Genomic DNA, 13,999 nt, shown 5'->3' with positions numbered 1-13,999 from the left:
AAGAAAACTAAGCCTCCAAAACAGATAATCCCTGAATCTTGCTTTTTCCTATCTCTTTATAGCCGCCGCAGGAGGTTTTTTTCTTTTGGAAGCAACGTCTGGCCCAGTTGATTTAACAAAAGCTATTTCCCTTTTGGAGTTTTGATCCCATGCGCCTGGTCCACATGGACCACGGTCCGTCTTTCGGTTTCGTCCACCTTCTAAGGCGTGGCCACGCCTTGGAACGGGAAGTCTTCTGGAAATTCACCCTGCGAGATCATTTTTCATGCCTACCACCTACAATTCCCACAAATATCGAATATGAGTGAAATTCCAATTCTTAGTACCGTGAATAGCCAAAATTAGGACAGAATAGCAGTGCAAAATACGCCAAATAACCATTCTATCAAATCCCCCCACACCTAGACAATGCTTGCCCTCAAGCATTTCGGAGCTCAGAAGTACAACCAAGAGAGCAGAGGTCATGTAATAGTCTATACTAACACAAGCATCTAGGGTCCCTGACAACATCACCAAAAGTAGAACACACCGGACATGTTGTAATTCAAGGAGTATATACGAATACTAGGAACGCTCAATTCAACATCACGGAATGCCATTACCATAGGCTTGCACATTTATCACATCTCCACCCCTTAAAAGTGAACTAAACACATAAATCAAAGGGACTTTAATAGGGTTGTAACGGGGCTCAGGTGAAAGGCGAGCTAAGAATGTATGGATAGGGGGTAAAGTGTCAAGAGAATGTCCGAAACTCACCAATAACCACAGTGCTCTAACTGGAGGAGTTTCACTAACAAGGCAGTTTCCATTTGCTGTACACCATGTACACGTGACACAAATTTTTCTTTTTTTTTTTTTTTTTTACTGCTCGCAAGGCGTGGGCACGCCTTGTAGCCCATAGTCCTCTGGTCACGAGGTCTCTTCATGATTTTTTTTTTTTTTTTTTCAAGAGACAGTCCTGTAGGGCGTGGGCACGCCCTGTAAGCCAAAGTCCTCTGGTCAGTGGCCTTTTTTCCCAATTTCCCATCTTTTACACAAAGATATCATCATATAGCTCCTAATCTATCAGCACTTTCAACCCCAAATTCGTTTGCTTTGCACAAATGATGGATTTCAGACATCCCTTGACAACACATGGATAAACGAGAAAGTTTAAAGGGGTCTTGGGTTAACAAACACGGATATCAACCAGAAACGAAGGACAGAAGCTCAAGTTGGTTCACTATGGGATATAAAAATGAGGGTTTGATTTTTTTTATTTTTTATTTTTAAGAAAGCTGAAGAGGGTTAAATCCTAAATGCCCTTATCATTTCAAATGTATCCAGTTCATCAAAATGCGGTCTTGACATGTACAAAATAGCAAGTTCTAGAATGTTCAAACCATGTGCGATACCCACTTAATCAAACAAAATAGAGCAAACAAGAATAATATGCTCAAGTAAGGCTCAAAAGCTCCCCAAGAGTTACAAAAATGGGTGAATTCCAGTATACTCAACATTCGATGACATTGCCAAGGGAAACAAAATGCACGGCTAGCATATACGACCACATACCCACTCACTTTGATTATGTCATTCATCACAGCAATATGCCCCAACACTAACAAGCATAAAAATAACCAAAAAGACGACTAACTACAATAATTTTTTCATTTTTTTTTTTCATTCATCCCATGTTATATATATATTTTTTTTTGAGTAATCAAAGCAAAAAGAACTAATGAAAAAAACAGAACTAATGGAAGCCACTCCCCCCACACCTAAGACCTACATTGTCCGCAATGTAACCTGGAAAAATAATTTGCAAGGGTAGAGGGAGCGAGAACTTCCCTGACTACTGAAAAGGTGCGGCTGGAGCCTAAGGAGGCGGCGGATGCGGCGGCTGGAAGCCAATATGAGCATAGAAAGCCGCTTGATTCTCTGCCTGAATACGGGCGAAAACCTGGAGCGCCGTAAGACGGCCATCTATCCTTGACAGTTGGGTGTTAAGCTCATGGACAGCCTCTTGGAGATCCGGGTAGCGGGGGCTTGCTGGGCGCGCGAGGCAGGGGCGCCAGTGGCGGCGGACAGCGATGGCAAGCGGCGGCGACGGCGGTGCGAGGTGGGCGGCGAAGGCTCGACCAAAACAAAGAGGAGAAGTCTGGAAACGTAGGCAATAAAAATTGGAAGAAGATTGTCCACGCCTTGGAACCCCTACTCTTCTGTCCAACACCACAAAAACCATCAAAACATTAAAATAAAACTAAAAAATCATAAAGTAAGGAAAAATGATCACAACTAATATTGTAATCATTGGGTTGTCTCCCAAGCAGCGCCTTTCTTTAATGTCTTTGGCTAGACACAGCACCACTCTTCAGTCTGGATGTAATTGAATTTTCCTTGTAATTGGTGGCCCTCCTCCAGGATCCACATGGCCATTGAGTGCAACTTTTTTCCTAAATTTTCTCTCCATTTTTTCCTCATGAATTGCTTTTACCCTATAGGACTTGTTCGCAGCAACCTTGGATTTACCCCTATAAGCAAACTTAGAAAATTCTTGCACAGAGGGATTAGTGGTATACATAGCAAACACAGAATGAGAGTTAACAGGATGTTTCATTATATCAAAAATATTAAAGTGGACTATTTCTCCATCAAATTCCATCGTGAGAGTACCCTTACTAACGTCAATTTTAGTCTGGGCAGTACTCAAAAATGGTCTTCCTAATATAATGGGTGATGGATTTGGGGCACTTCTATCATCCATGTAAAGCACATAAAAATCAGCAGGAAAAATTAATCCATCTACTTGCACTAAAACATCCTCAACTATCCCATCCGGATAAGCACATGTACGATCAGCCAATTGAATTATTATCCCCGTTTCTTTTAAAGGTCCTAAATTTAGGGAATCATAGATTGATTTAGGCATCACATTAATAGAAGCTCCTAAATCTATCATGGCATTTTTGATACTAGAATGACCAATCTTACAGGGGATAGCAAACATACCTGGATCTCCGCATTTGGGTGGGAGTTTCCTTTGAAGTACAGCTGATACATTCTCTCCCACCATCACTCTTTCATCACCCCTTAGCTTTCTTTTGTTAACGCACAAGTCTTTCAAGAACTTTGCGTACTTGGGTACCTGCTTGATCGCGTCCAATAAGGGGATGTTTACTTGAACTTTGCAGAACACATCCAGGATTTCTTTTTCCTTCTCTGCCCTCTTTGTCTTTTCCAACCTGCAAGGAAAAGGAGGTAAGTTAGATTTAATAGTGGGCGGAGAAGTGAAGGTTACCTTAGGATCCTTGCGAATACGCCCTTCCTCTTCAATTTCCTTCTCTATCTCCTCTTCACTTTTGCTTTTTGAACTTTCCACTTTAGGCCCTTCTAGTTCGTTGCCACTCCTCAGCGTCATGGCACTTACATTCCTGGGATTTACTTCAGGTTGTGAGGGTAACTTTCCATAAGCGTGGGACTCCAAGCGATTGATAGCAGTTGCCATTTGGCTTATTCGAGCCTCCATATCCTTCATGCCTGCTTTTGTGTCCTGCTGGAACTGAGTGGTGCTCATGGTTAAGGCTCTAGTTTCTTGCTGGAGTTGAGCCATATTTGTGGTCAATGACCTGGTCTCTTGCTGGAGCTGGGCGGTAGTCGTAGCCAGACTCTTGACAATATCCTCCAAGGAACTTCCCGAGTTGGAGGATGAGGGTTGCGGTTTCGGTTGCCATGGTTGCTGAAATCCTGGTGGACGATTGGAGAATGCATTTTGTGGCCTATTTCCATAGCTGAAATTGGGATGATCTCTCCAACCCGGATTGTACGTGTTGGAGTATGGATCGTATTGCCTATGAGGCGCGGGCACGCCTCCGGCCATGTTCACTTGTTCCGCCCCATTCTCTTGCAATATAGGGCATGAGTCAGTAGGGTGACCCATATTTGTACAGATTCCACTGGCCTTTACTTGGGGCACATTCCCCACAGCTAATTGTCGAACAACGGATGTGAGCTCCGACAACTGTTGCTGAATAGATGTCGACTCCACCTCATTAACCCTGCGGGTAGGGTTACTCTCACGGAAGCCAAACTGTTGAGAATTCTCTGCCATAGCTTCAATGAGCAGCCATGCTTCCCTCGGGGTCTTATTTGCCAGTGCTCCCCCACTCGCAGCGTCGATGATACTCCTATCAGTTGATTGGAGTCCTTCATAGAAATATTGGATTAACAGTTGTTCACTAATTTGATGCTGTGGGCATCTAGTGCACAACTTGTTAAACCTTTCCCAATAGTCATACAAGGACTCCCCGGGATACTGTTTAATGCTGCAGATTTCCTTTCTCAAACTCGCAGCCCGGGATGCAGGGAAGAATTTCTCCAAAAACTTCTTTTTCAACTGTGCCCATGTGGTAATGCTACCTGCTGGTAGGTAATACAACCAATCTTTAGCTGCATCCTTGAGAGAGAACGGAAAGGCTCTCAGTCTAATTTGCTCTTTAGTGACCCCAGGAGGTTTCATACTAGAGCAAACCACCTCGAACTCCTTAACGTGCTTGTGGGGTTCTTCACCAGAGAGACCATGGAAAGAAGGTAAGAGGTGAATCAGCCCCGACTTCAGTTCGAAAGCAGTATTCTCAGCCAGAGTGGGGAATGTGATGCATAAGGGCTGGTGAGTCAGCTCCGGGGCAGCCAGCTCCCTTAATGTTTGAGTGTTGGCCATGCTTACTTCGTCTTCTACCGACTCGTTTGCAATAAATAAGGGCCCTTCTTTTCGCTTCTTGGTCTCTTGCCTCCGCCTACGCGCTGCCTTCTCAACCTCAGGATCGTATACTAATTCACCTGTGCGAGAAGAACGGGGCATAAACTAGCAAAAATACCAAGAAGAATAGAATAAAATAAAAATAAGATAAAAACTGAATTTGAAAAGAAACAAATAATCCAAACGCCAGCTCCCCGGCAACGGCGCCAAAAATTGACAGGTGCCGAACCTGTACAATAATAAATACCTACTCAAGAAAATTACAAATTTTGTATATAGCGGTGAGTAGGGTCGAATCCACAGGGAGCAGGTAGGAAATTATTTCCTTCCAAATCAGTAGAACAGAATTGGGGGATTTTCAATGGGAGGCACACAAATAAAATAAAATAAAACAAACAAAATCCAAAACTAACTCACAAAGCACAATTCACTGAAAATAGCAATTAACAAAAGTTCTACCCAAAGGATCAACTGCTCAGGCACGGTCCAATTAAATGCTCATCGATGCAAAGATATTTCACCCATTTATCACTAGGTTGGTTATAGCCATCAATAAGCTCTGACAACCAGCTCTTCCTTACTTTTTCGACAGTCAAGGTACGACCATTGACTGCTTCTCTAACTAGATAACAACCCTAGGTACGACCGTAGGAATTTAATTACCCAATTGCATTAAATCCAGAAGAACCCAACCCTAACCAATAAACACGCTAAGAGGGTTTATTTAAATTAGATCTTGCGTTTCCCCATCATAAAACCAATTATGGTGGTTGCCACGGGGTGTTAACTAAATGAACAATTACGGATCCTATTTAATTAACGTGGCAGTAGGCTATTAAATTAAATCAAATACCCGGCCGTTGATATTCAATTAATCAAATACCCATGAACAATTAATTCAGGAAACGCACGAATAGCAATTAATTAGAGGAAATAATGAAGATTCGGTTAGATCTCACAGATATTATGGACCGCGCCTTCGCGTCAACCTTTGGGTAGAGAGGGAAATTAGCCGCTCCTCATCGTGTCAATCCCGCGTGATTTAATTGAATTCATTCAATTATTTGACGAAGAATTGGGGAAAGGAATTAATTGCGGCAACAACGGAGAAGACCCTGCTTTTGCATTCGTTCTAGGACCGTAATCACAAAGCCAAAAAACCAACGCGAATTGTCTCAAAACAAGGGTTACAACCCAGGAGTCAAATCCGTACAAGACAAAAGCTAAAGGAGAGGAAGTTACGTCTTTTTCCGAAAAAAAGAACAAAAGGAGATTTAAAGCTAAAAATCCAATTGCGGCTGACGGAAAGCGAAAGAAGAGAAAAAGCGTCTGACCGCCAAGAAACGTAGGAAAAGAAAACTAAGCCTCCAAAACAGATGATTCCTGAATCTTGCTTTTTCCTCTCTCTTTATAGCCGCCGCAGGAGGTTTCTTTCTTTTTGAAGCAACGTCTGGCCCAGTTGATTTAACAAAAGCTATTTCCCTTTTGGAGTTTTGATCCCATGCGCCTGGTCCACATGGATCACGGTCCGTCTTTCGGTTTCGTCCACCTTCTAAGGCGTGGCCATGCCTTGGAACGGGAAGTCTTCTGGAAATTCACCCTGCGAGATCATTTTTCATGCCTACCACCTACAATTCCCACAAATATCGAATATGAGTGAAATTCCAATTCTTAGTACCGTGAATAGCCAAAATTAGGACAGAATAGCAGTGCAAAATACGCCAAATAACCATTCTATCAATGTGTTCACGGAAAACGTAGTAATTTTTCTGAGGAAGATCGCAATTCAAACGGGAGTATTTTTACGAAAGAATACTGTGCTATTAAAATTTGTCCTATGGAATAACTCCACTAGGTACTTAAACTTATTACCATTTTCCTACAGCTAAATGTTTTGTGCACTGAAAAAATGTTATACTAGGAAGTTGCCAGCATTGTATTGTTGTTTCCAAGGTTCGGGTTGTTGTCGTGCAACATACTAGCTAGGTATTTAAGTAGGATTATGATTGTTGACCTCGAGTTCATTTCTGTCATGAGTAGGTTTTTCCAGTGTAATCCTGAGTTTTATGGTTCTCTACCGATTAAAACTAAAGTAAAATGTTCATTCTTCTAATGGATATGGAGTAAAAATTGGTACCCAATATGTATGTGCATTTAGAAATGTCATATTTTAGAGTTTTAAATCTATAACCTACCATGAGAACTAAAAAAAAAACTGCAGTCCCAATCCCATCATGGGATTTCTGCCTTGCCTTTCCCTTTTTCCTTCTTTATGTTTCTATCTATTTGTCAATTATCATTGTGAACTAAAATATTATGAACACCATTGTGAGCATTATATGTGTATTTTCTAGCAAAGACAAAAGACTTAATCGAAGTGGAGAAATATCATTGTGAACTCTTTAATGTTTATTTTCTTCTTCTCTTGTCATTAACTTTTTATGTGTAGAATGTGGAAATTCAAATACTAGTAATGATCAAGAATATAAGTACAAGTGCAAATTCATTTGATGTGGTCACATCGTAATTGGTTACTTTCTTATTTGTCATTAAATTTTTGGATATTCAACACAATGTTTGGAAATGATTAAAATGAGTGAGTAAATTAGTTTCTAATTTTCTTTTTTGTTAACCTTTTTTTGTTCAAGGGAAAAATCCAAACCTTATAATGGGGACAGGGGGAAAAGGAAGAAGTATGAAAAGGGAAGAGGAAGGACTTAAGAGTCAAATAAGGAATTTCATAGACAACTGACTAAATATCCTAAATTAGGTCTTGGGGACAATTTTTGTTACCTTAACAATATTTAAAGCATTACTTTCAATTTAAACATTTTTTTATGACCTTTTAAACTTCTATTCTGACTCCTTTGATGGAGGAACAAAACTAATTCCTGCCCAAATTACTTATGCATATGATGTCAACATAAACACATATAAGCATTGTGAGTAATTGCAAGTTCTAACTAAGAAGATAACTTTCATTTCATGAAGTAAAGGAATATCATAATTTTGCTTTAGTTTTGAAAAGTTTTTGTCCAATAAATTCAAAATGAGTTTCTTCCCGAATATGAAATATGAGGGAAAGAACTCGCAGCCGAGAGCTTCATCCGGAGGTTTACCGAACCGGAGGATGGAACTCGAGGGCCCCGTAGCACAGAAGGCACGGAGGGGACAGCAGATATTACATATCGAACTTCTACCCGCCCTCCAGCCCCGGAGATCGGTCACCCCCGAAAGAGCCCCTCCATCTCTTTCGGGGGTTCCCTTGCTACGCGCGCGTCTATAGTAAAGCCCCTTCTTTAGCTTACAAGTTAATGAAGGTAGACTACTAATTCTATGCGGATAAGAAGTGCCCTATTTTTCTGATATTCCTTTTCTAGCTAAACAATCTCAAATGAACTTTTGAAGTAGAAAATTCTTGAGTTTTAGACCCCTGTAGTATATTCTATCAACTGGGGTTTTAAGATGGGCTAAAACTCCTTTTCTTTTCTTCTTTATAGAGGAATTAACCCAATTTATCCAGTATGGAGCCGAACCAAAATTTACGTACTTCCAAATTTAATACCACATCAAGTATTCTATTTACACTAATTATCATACGGTTACTTTTCGATTCTGCGAACCCATTGACATTATTATAATCCTTTCCATATTACATCGAGGGCTTATTGGATTTCGTACAGACTAAAGACCAAGAGGTCAATTTCCCAGCAACCAGATACCAAGATTTCAAATTCTACAGCAAAGATGGAAGACTTTACGTGTGGAATGTGCAAATGCAAAGGATAGTGATGAATGCCTCTAGAAAACAAATTCTCAGAAAGGTCTACTGTTTTAAACATAAGAAACTTCATATTCTTTTACATTTTTTTTCTCACTCTCAGCAATTTATAAAAACATTCATACACTAACAGTAAGTTATTTAAACTTATTTTCTGCTTAAGTTTTTCTTATTTCATCAAATTCTTTACATATTTGTTCAATGGAACCTCTGAAAATAGTTACATTCACTATGAAAACCTTTTAATAAGGGACTGAATAAATTTTGTTGTTATTTTAAAGTTCAAGAAATGTGATTTAGTTGCATATTAGCATTTAGGACGCAAAGGTGTGCAAGTTAATACTCCAGCCGAATGACATCAATGACTAATGGGATGCCGTGTAGAGGACCTCAAATTTTCCAGCAAAGAAAGAGACTTCACCAAATTGGAGAAGTATTTGGTTTAAAGTCTTTACGTGTGGAATATGTGCAAATTTTTTTCGTAGTCATAATTTGGACTATGACAAATATGTGAAATTAGCCAAAGTTGATGGGAATGCTTTGACTTTTTCATGCATAATTATATCTTATTACTTCTTCTATTTCTTATTTCATCGCTTCTGAAACTTTTCTTATGCTAAACTTGTTTGGCTTGAGATCTTATATTACATTTTTTCATGTTACACTTTATCGTACAACTTCTTAAAGTGACAAGTGTCCACGAATAAGGAGATTTTAAATAACTAGAATTGTTACTTATTATTACATGGAACACATATCATTCAGATGTATAGTATTAACAAAAATATAACAGAAAAAGTTGTAATGGAGGATCTTTTGCTGCCCCTTAGGGCTTTCCTCTAATGTAGGATAGCATAGAATTAGTGCAGTTGCCATTGATTGATAAAAGACTCAGTAGAGAAGATTGTACTGCTGTGACTCGTTCATTATTGTTGTCTTATTTTTTGGGACAGTGCTTCAGCATCGAGAGTTACTGTCAACGGCAGAGGGGAGCAACTATCACTTTGAAAATATTTTGTAGTGGACTAAAAAACTTATTGTCAATGCGGGTAATAGAACATACTACCTTATACAGGATGAATCCTTTTTTTTTTTACCCAAAAACTGACGTCTATATTTGATTTAAAATATATTAAATACTTCCACTGAAGTTATTGGTTACAAAAATTTTCGATGGAGAAGAGAACTCTATGAAATTTAAAAAGGAAATTTAGACAGAGGAGTGAACTTTTTAAAAATTTGAAGGGGACAATGTAGTTATGGAAGGGATTTTACAAAAGTTGAGGAGGGGCACATAAAGTGCAAAATTAAAAATATTTTTTTTTTTAATCAAAGTTCAGATTTTATTCCTTTAAGCGGATAGATAGTGCCGGAGGGGGGCATAGGCCTTACCTCCCAAGAGGACAATACATGTAAAAATATTGTAAAATATCAAGTCTATTACATATTTTTTTTTTGACTTTTTATTCTACTTATTATTTGTTTCCAAAATCAATATGCTTTCATTTTACCATGTATCCAAGTTTAGGGGAAAAAATTAAAGTTTTAGCAGAATTGGAGAATACTATTAACCGATTCACGAAATAGACCATAGTATAATACCACAAAACTTAGTTTTGACTTTATTTTCACAAGTTAAAATTTTAGAAGATGTTTCATTAAATATTGATGCCATTCTATTTGATTACTTTCGTAAATTGAACTTAAATAAGACTTTGTCCCCCTTAACCCACAGGGTGGTAACACTTTACCACCCTGAATTTTAAAAATATATATTTTGAACCACTCAAATGAACTATGTTTATGCTTTTAATTTTGAACAACCTTTAAATCAACAGTCAACTTTTAGATTGTTGCATTTTCTTCTTATGTTTTCATCAAAATATTCTGTTATTGTGTGCTATGATGTTAGATTATAATATAAATTAAATAAACAACTCCCCCTACCTCAGCCTTTTCCCCGCCCTATCCCACTTTCTTAGGAGTGCTCCCATAGTGACCATTACTGTGAGAACCCGTATTTTCCCTAATAATTTTCCTAGGATTTTTCCCCTTTAATTGCATGTTTTCTGCATTTTCTGGCTTAGGAAAAATTTCTTGGTGGATTTTATGGGTAATTATAGTTTTTAGATGTTTTTTCTAGCATTGGGTAGTTTTTGAAAAATTACGGATAGATTATGGACGTGGGCCCCACTAGTGCGAAAAGTTCGGAAAAATTCGGCCAATAAGATTAAGTTCCGGATACTGAGTGAAATTTATCGGGTGTTAAGAGATAAGAAGAGGAGGTGATTTGATTGGTGTGAGAGAGACTTAAAGGATAGAAATGCATTTAATAGAGTGCCAAGTGGCACTTTCTCATTGGTTGGACTTTTTGACTTTTTACCCTTAAGTTAAATATCTCAAAAATTGACTAAAAATCACCATTTTTCACTCCTTGGTGGCCGACTCTCTTAAGCTCAAGAAGGAAGAAGATTTCTCCAATCTTCAAGCTTTCCACTAGCTCAAATCATCCAAATCAATCACACCAACTAGTTTCCACTCCATACAATCTTTCCATTTAGTGTTAGTGGTGAGTTTGGTGAAGTTTTTGGAAGAGCTAAGGTGGTCTACAACTCCTCTTCTCTTGTTTACTAGGTAAGTGATGATTGAACATCCTCTTATATCTAATGATGCTTATTTTGTGCCTAATGGTGGCTTGAGTGATGGAATGTGTGATTTATTTCTTGATTTGAGTTGATTTGGTGAAGTTTTTATATTTTTGAGGAATTTTCTGGTTTAATATGAATGTGATGTTGTGGCTGTCTTTGATGATTGGCAATAGTCTATAAAGACTCTAGTAGGTGTGAATTAGTGATAAATGTAACCAATTTTGGGTTTGGATTGAAATGAGAAAAGTTAGGGTTGATAACCCCTAAATCTGTCCGGTTTTGGATCATATGGTTAGAGGCCGAATTGGACTTTGATCAAAACATGAAAGTTGTAGGTATTGATGAGTTTGAAGTGCCTGAAAAATTTCAGGGCATTTGGAGTAGTGTAGAGTGAGTTATGTCATTTTTACTGTTGCTGTTCTGGGTGATCAGAATGTGCGAACTGCACTTGTAATTGGCCATTTTGACTGGAATTGCTTTGGATTTTGATGATAGTGTCTTCTGATAAAATGTAGCTTGATGTCTTAGCTATCATATTCCTTTGGAATCAATGCATTTGGACCTGTATAGACTGACTTGGACTGATTACAGTTTTGTGTGATTTGGGAACCTGCAATTACGGTTCTGGCTTGGTTTTCTGCATTTTTGACCTAGTTGTGCTAGGATTTGGACTGAGTGGCCTTCTACATTGTTGTAGCCCTGTCTTTTAGCTTCGAGATGGTGGGTCTTACGCCCTCATCCGATAAGCGTAGCGCATTTTGTGCCATTACCGCATTAGGAGGCGAAAACTGTTTTTGTTGTTGGATCAAATGAGTTCCCTTTGCTGAAATTTCTGGTTTGCTATTATGCTTGTTTATGCATATGAAACCCTATTGGGTTATAATTGGCTTGGCTTTATGACTCGTTATCGAGTCTTATGGTATTTGTTTACATGTTCTAGGGCGTGACGTTAGTGCACGACGTACTAGGGACGACGGTGCATGAAACCTCACTTGCTTAATTGGTGAGTATACTACTCACTTGGATGTTTATAATGTGGCTTTGCTATATGCTAATGTGATGCCTTGAAGGCTTGTTTGGCTATTGGAAATGATTAGGGTGAGGGTGTACTTGACCGCCCTCATTCATTTTATTCTTGTGACTGACTGTTTACCGTTTCACTGTCTTACTGTACTGCTATATGAATTACTGTACTGATATTGTTTGGGTGTCGGTTGGACGAGTATCCAACGGCCCTACTGTACTACTGAGCTCGACTCCGTTGGGAGTCATTTGAATCGAGCCAGCGAGGGCTTGGTCGTGAAAATTGACTAGCCACGGGGACTGAAATGGGAATCTTGTGGTAATGAGACCCTTGGTTCCGGTGTACTCGAGTATCACCTAAAGCTACTGCTTGGAGTGCGGGCCCGGTTGGGGTATGTTGGGTGGAAGGAATGGAAGTGAAGAGGGGTCTACGGTTTGGTACTTTTAATATTGACGGAGGGTCAATGGGTTTGGATCAAGAATGTAAGCGTGGAAATGGGCTCTTGAGAGCCGACCGTATCCTTTTACCGATTTGTTTTGCTTCTTATTTGTATACTTGAAATGAACGGTTATGCTTAAGTGGTCTTGGTTGATTGTGTGATAGTTGCTCACTGAGCTTTAGCTCACACCATTCCATTTGTTTTCCTTACAGGAAAATAATCACTTTTGGAAGCTCATACTTGTTGGTTGCCAAATTGAGCCATGTATATGTCTATTTTGATAGCTCTTTGCATGAAACCCTAATGTGTATTGGGTTCATCTTTTGAATGGCAAACCGAATAAGTGTATCCATGATAAATAGTTTTTGACACGCCGATTTGGTTGTAAATGTTGAATTGCTATGTATTAATGTTTGGTGGGATCTCGGATTCTACTATTCCAGGCACTATTCATCGTTTTCATTTTTTTTATTATTTTGTTATTTTGTTACTTGTGGCTTGTCCGAGCGCGCTTTTACTTTCCCGAAACGTTCTAGATCGTGTGTAACTGCCCGTAGTCCTGGCGAGAGCTGGGCAGGCAGTCCGCTAACCCCTTTGGTTCGCCTTAGGGGAAGGTGGGGCTGTTACAATTACTATTTTTTATTTGACCTAATTTTTAAAAAAATGTATATATATCACCAATAAAAATCGCAATTATCAATCTCTTGAATTAGCCAAAAATTCAATGTTAATTATCACATTTGATACTATGCGAAATCTAAATCAATACCCATTAAATTTTTGACAAACAATATATAACATGTGACAAATAAAAGTTAAATAAATTAATATAACAAAATCATACTTTTGCCACAAACATAATAAAATGCCAAGAAATGGTATATTATTTTATCACAATAAAATACCATACTGTTTATTTTAAATTTGACTATTTATATACATTTTAGTACTACACTACATTATATATAAGGTGAGGGAGAGGGTAGGGGATTTAGCCCAATTTAAATTGATACTAAATATACATAAATCTATGTAATAAACCAACTTTGAACATCTATATGCATTTTTTCCATTTTGTAACGGTTCGCCACCGACCGCAGTTTCAAGCAGGAAATTGAGGACCCGGCTTCCACAAACACAAATAAAACTTTTTTTCCCCTTTTTTTCTGGCAAACCGTGGGGTGGGTTGCCAACAAAAAAATTTATTAAGGAAAATAAATCATTACAAGGATGGAAATATGTACCCGACCTACAGATAAAGTGCTTCACATTGGATATGACGATTCATTATATTGAAGGCTCAGAGAGACCTTGGCCCTCTTTGTTTTTTGGGCCACAGAGACTGCGACTTGACTTGGAATAATTC

At 38.7% G+C, this 13,999-nt stretch overlaps 1 protein-coding gene and 1 non-coding gene across 2 annotated transcripts; one reads left to right on the top strand and one right to left on the bottom strand.

The window, feature by feature from the left end:
- On the bottom strand, nucleotides 1-4,702 carry LOC113770589. Its single transcript, XM_027315103.1, has 3 exons — nucleotides 3,413-4,702; nucleotides 2,995-3,322; nucleotides 1-276 (listed from the first exon to the last, which is right to left on the bottom strand). Exons 1-3 carry the CDS (start codon nucleotides 4,700-4,702, stop codon nucleotides 257-259), a joined length of 1,638 nt encoding a protein of 545 aa, XP_027170904.1. The 3' UTR covers nucleotides 1-256.
- Nucleotides 4,224-4,330, top strand: LOC113752858. The gene has a single exon (XR_003464919.1). It is a non-coding gene; the product is annotated as a small nucleolar RNA R71 (small nucleolar RNA).
- Nucleotides 4,703-13,999: the final 9,297 nt, after the last annotated feature.

Source organism: Coffea eugenioides, chromosome 1 (assembly GCF_003713205.1).
Source record: "Coffea eugenioides isolate CCC68of chromosome 1, Ceug_1.0, whole genome shotgun sequence".
NCBI lineage: Eukaryota > Viridiplantae > Streptophyta > Magnoliopsida > Gentianales > Rubiaceae > Coffea > Coffea eugenioides.
Note: the sequence above shows the minus strand (reverse complement) of the source record. Positions and strands in the feature narration are given on the sequence as shown.

Coding starts and splice junctions, on each gene's coding strand:
- LOC113770589 (XM_027315103.1), bottom strand. CDS start 4,702: ATGGCCAACACTCAAACATTAAGGGAGCTGGCTGCCCCGGAGCTGACT. Junction 3,323..3,412: donor CTGAAGTAAATCCCAGGAAT/GTAAGTGCCATG, acceptor GAGATAGAGAAG/GAAATTGAAGAGGAAGGGCG. Junction 277..2,994: donor ACCCAAATGCGGAGATCCAG/GTATGTTTGCTA, acceptor TGGGAATTGTAG/GTGGTAGGCATGAAAAATGA.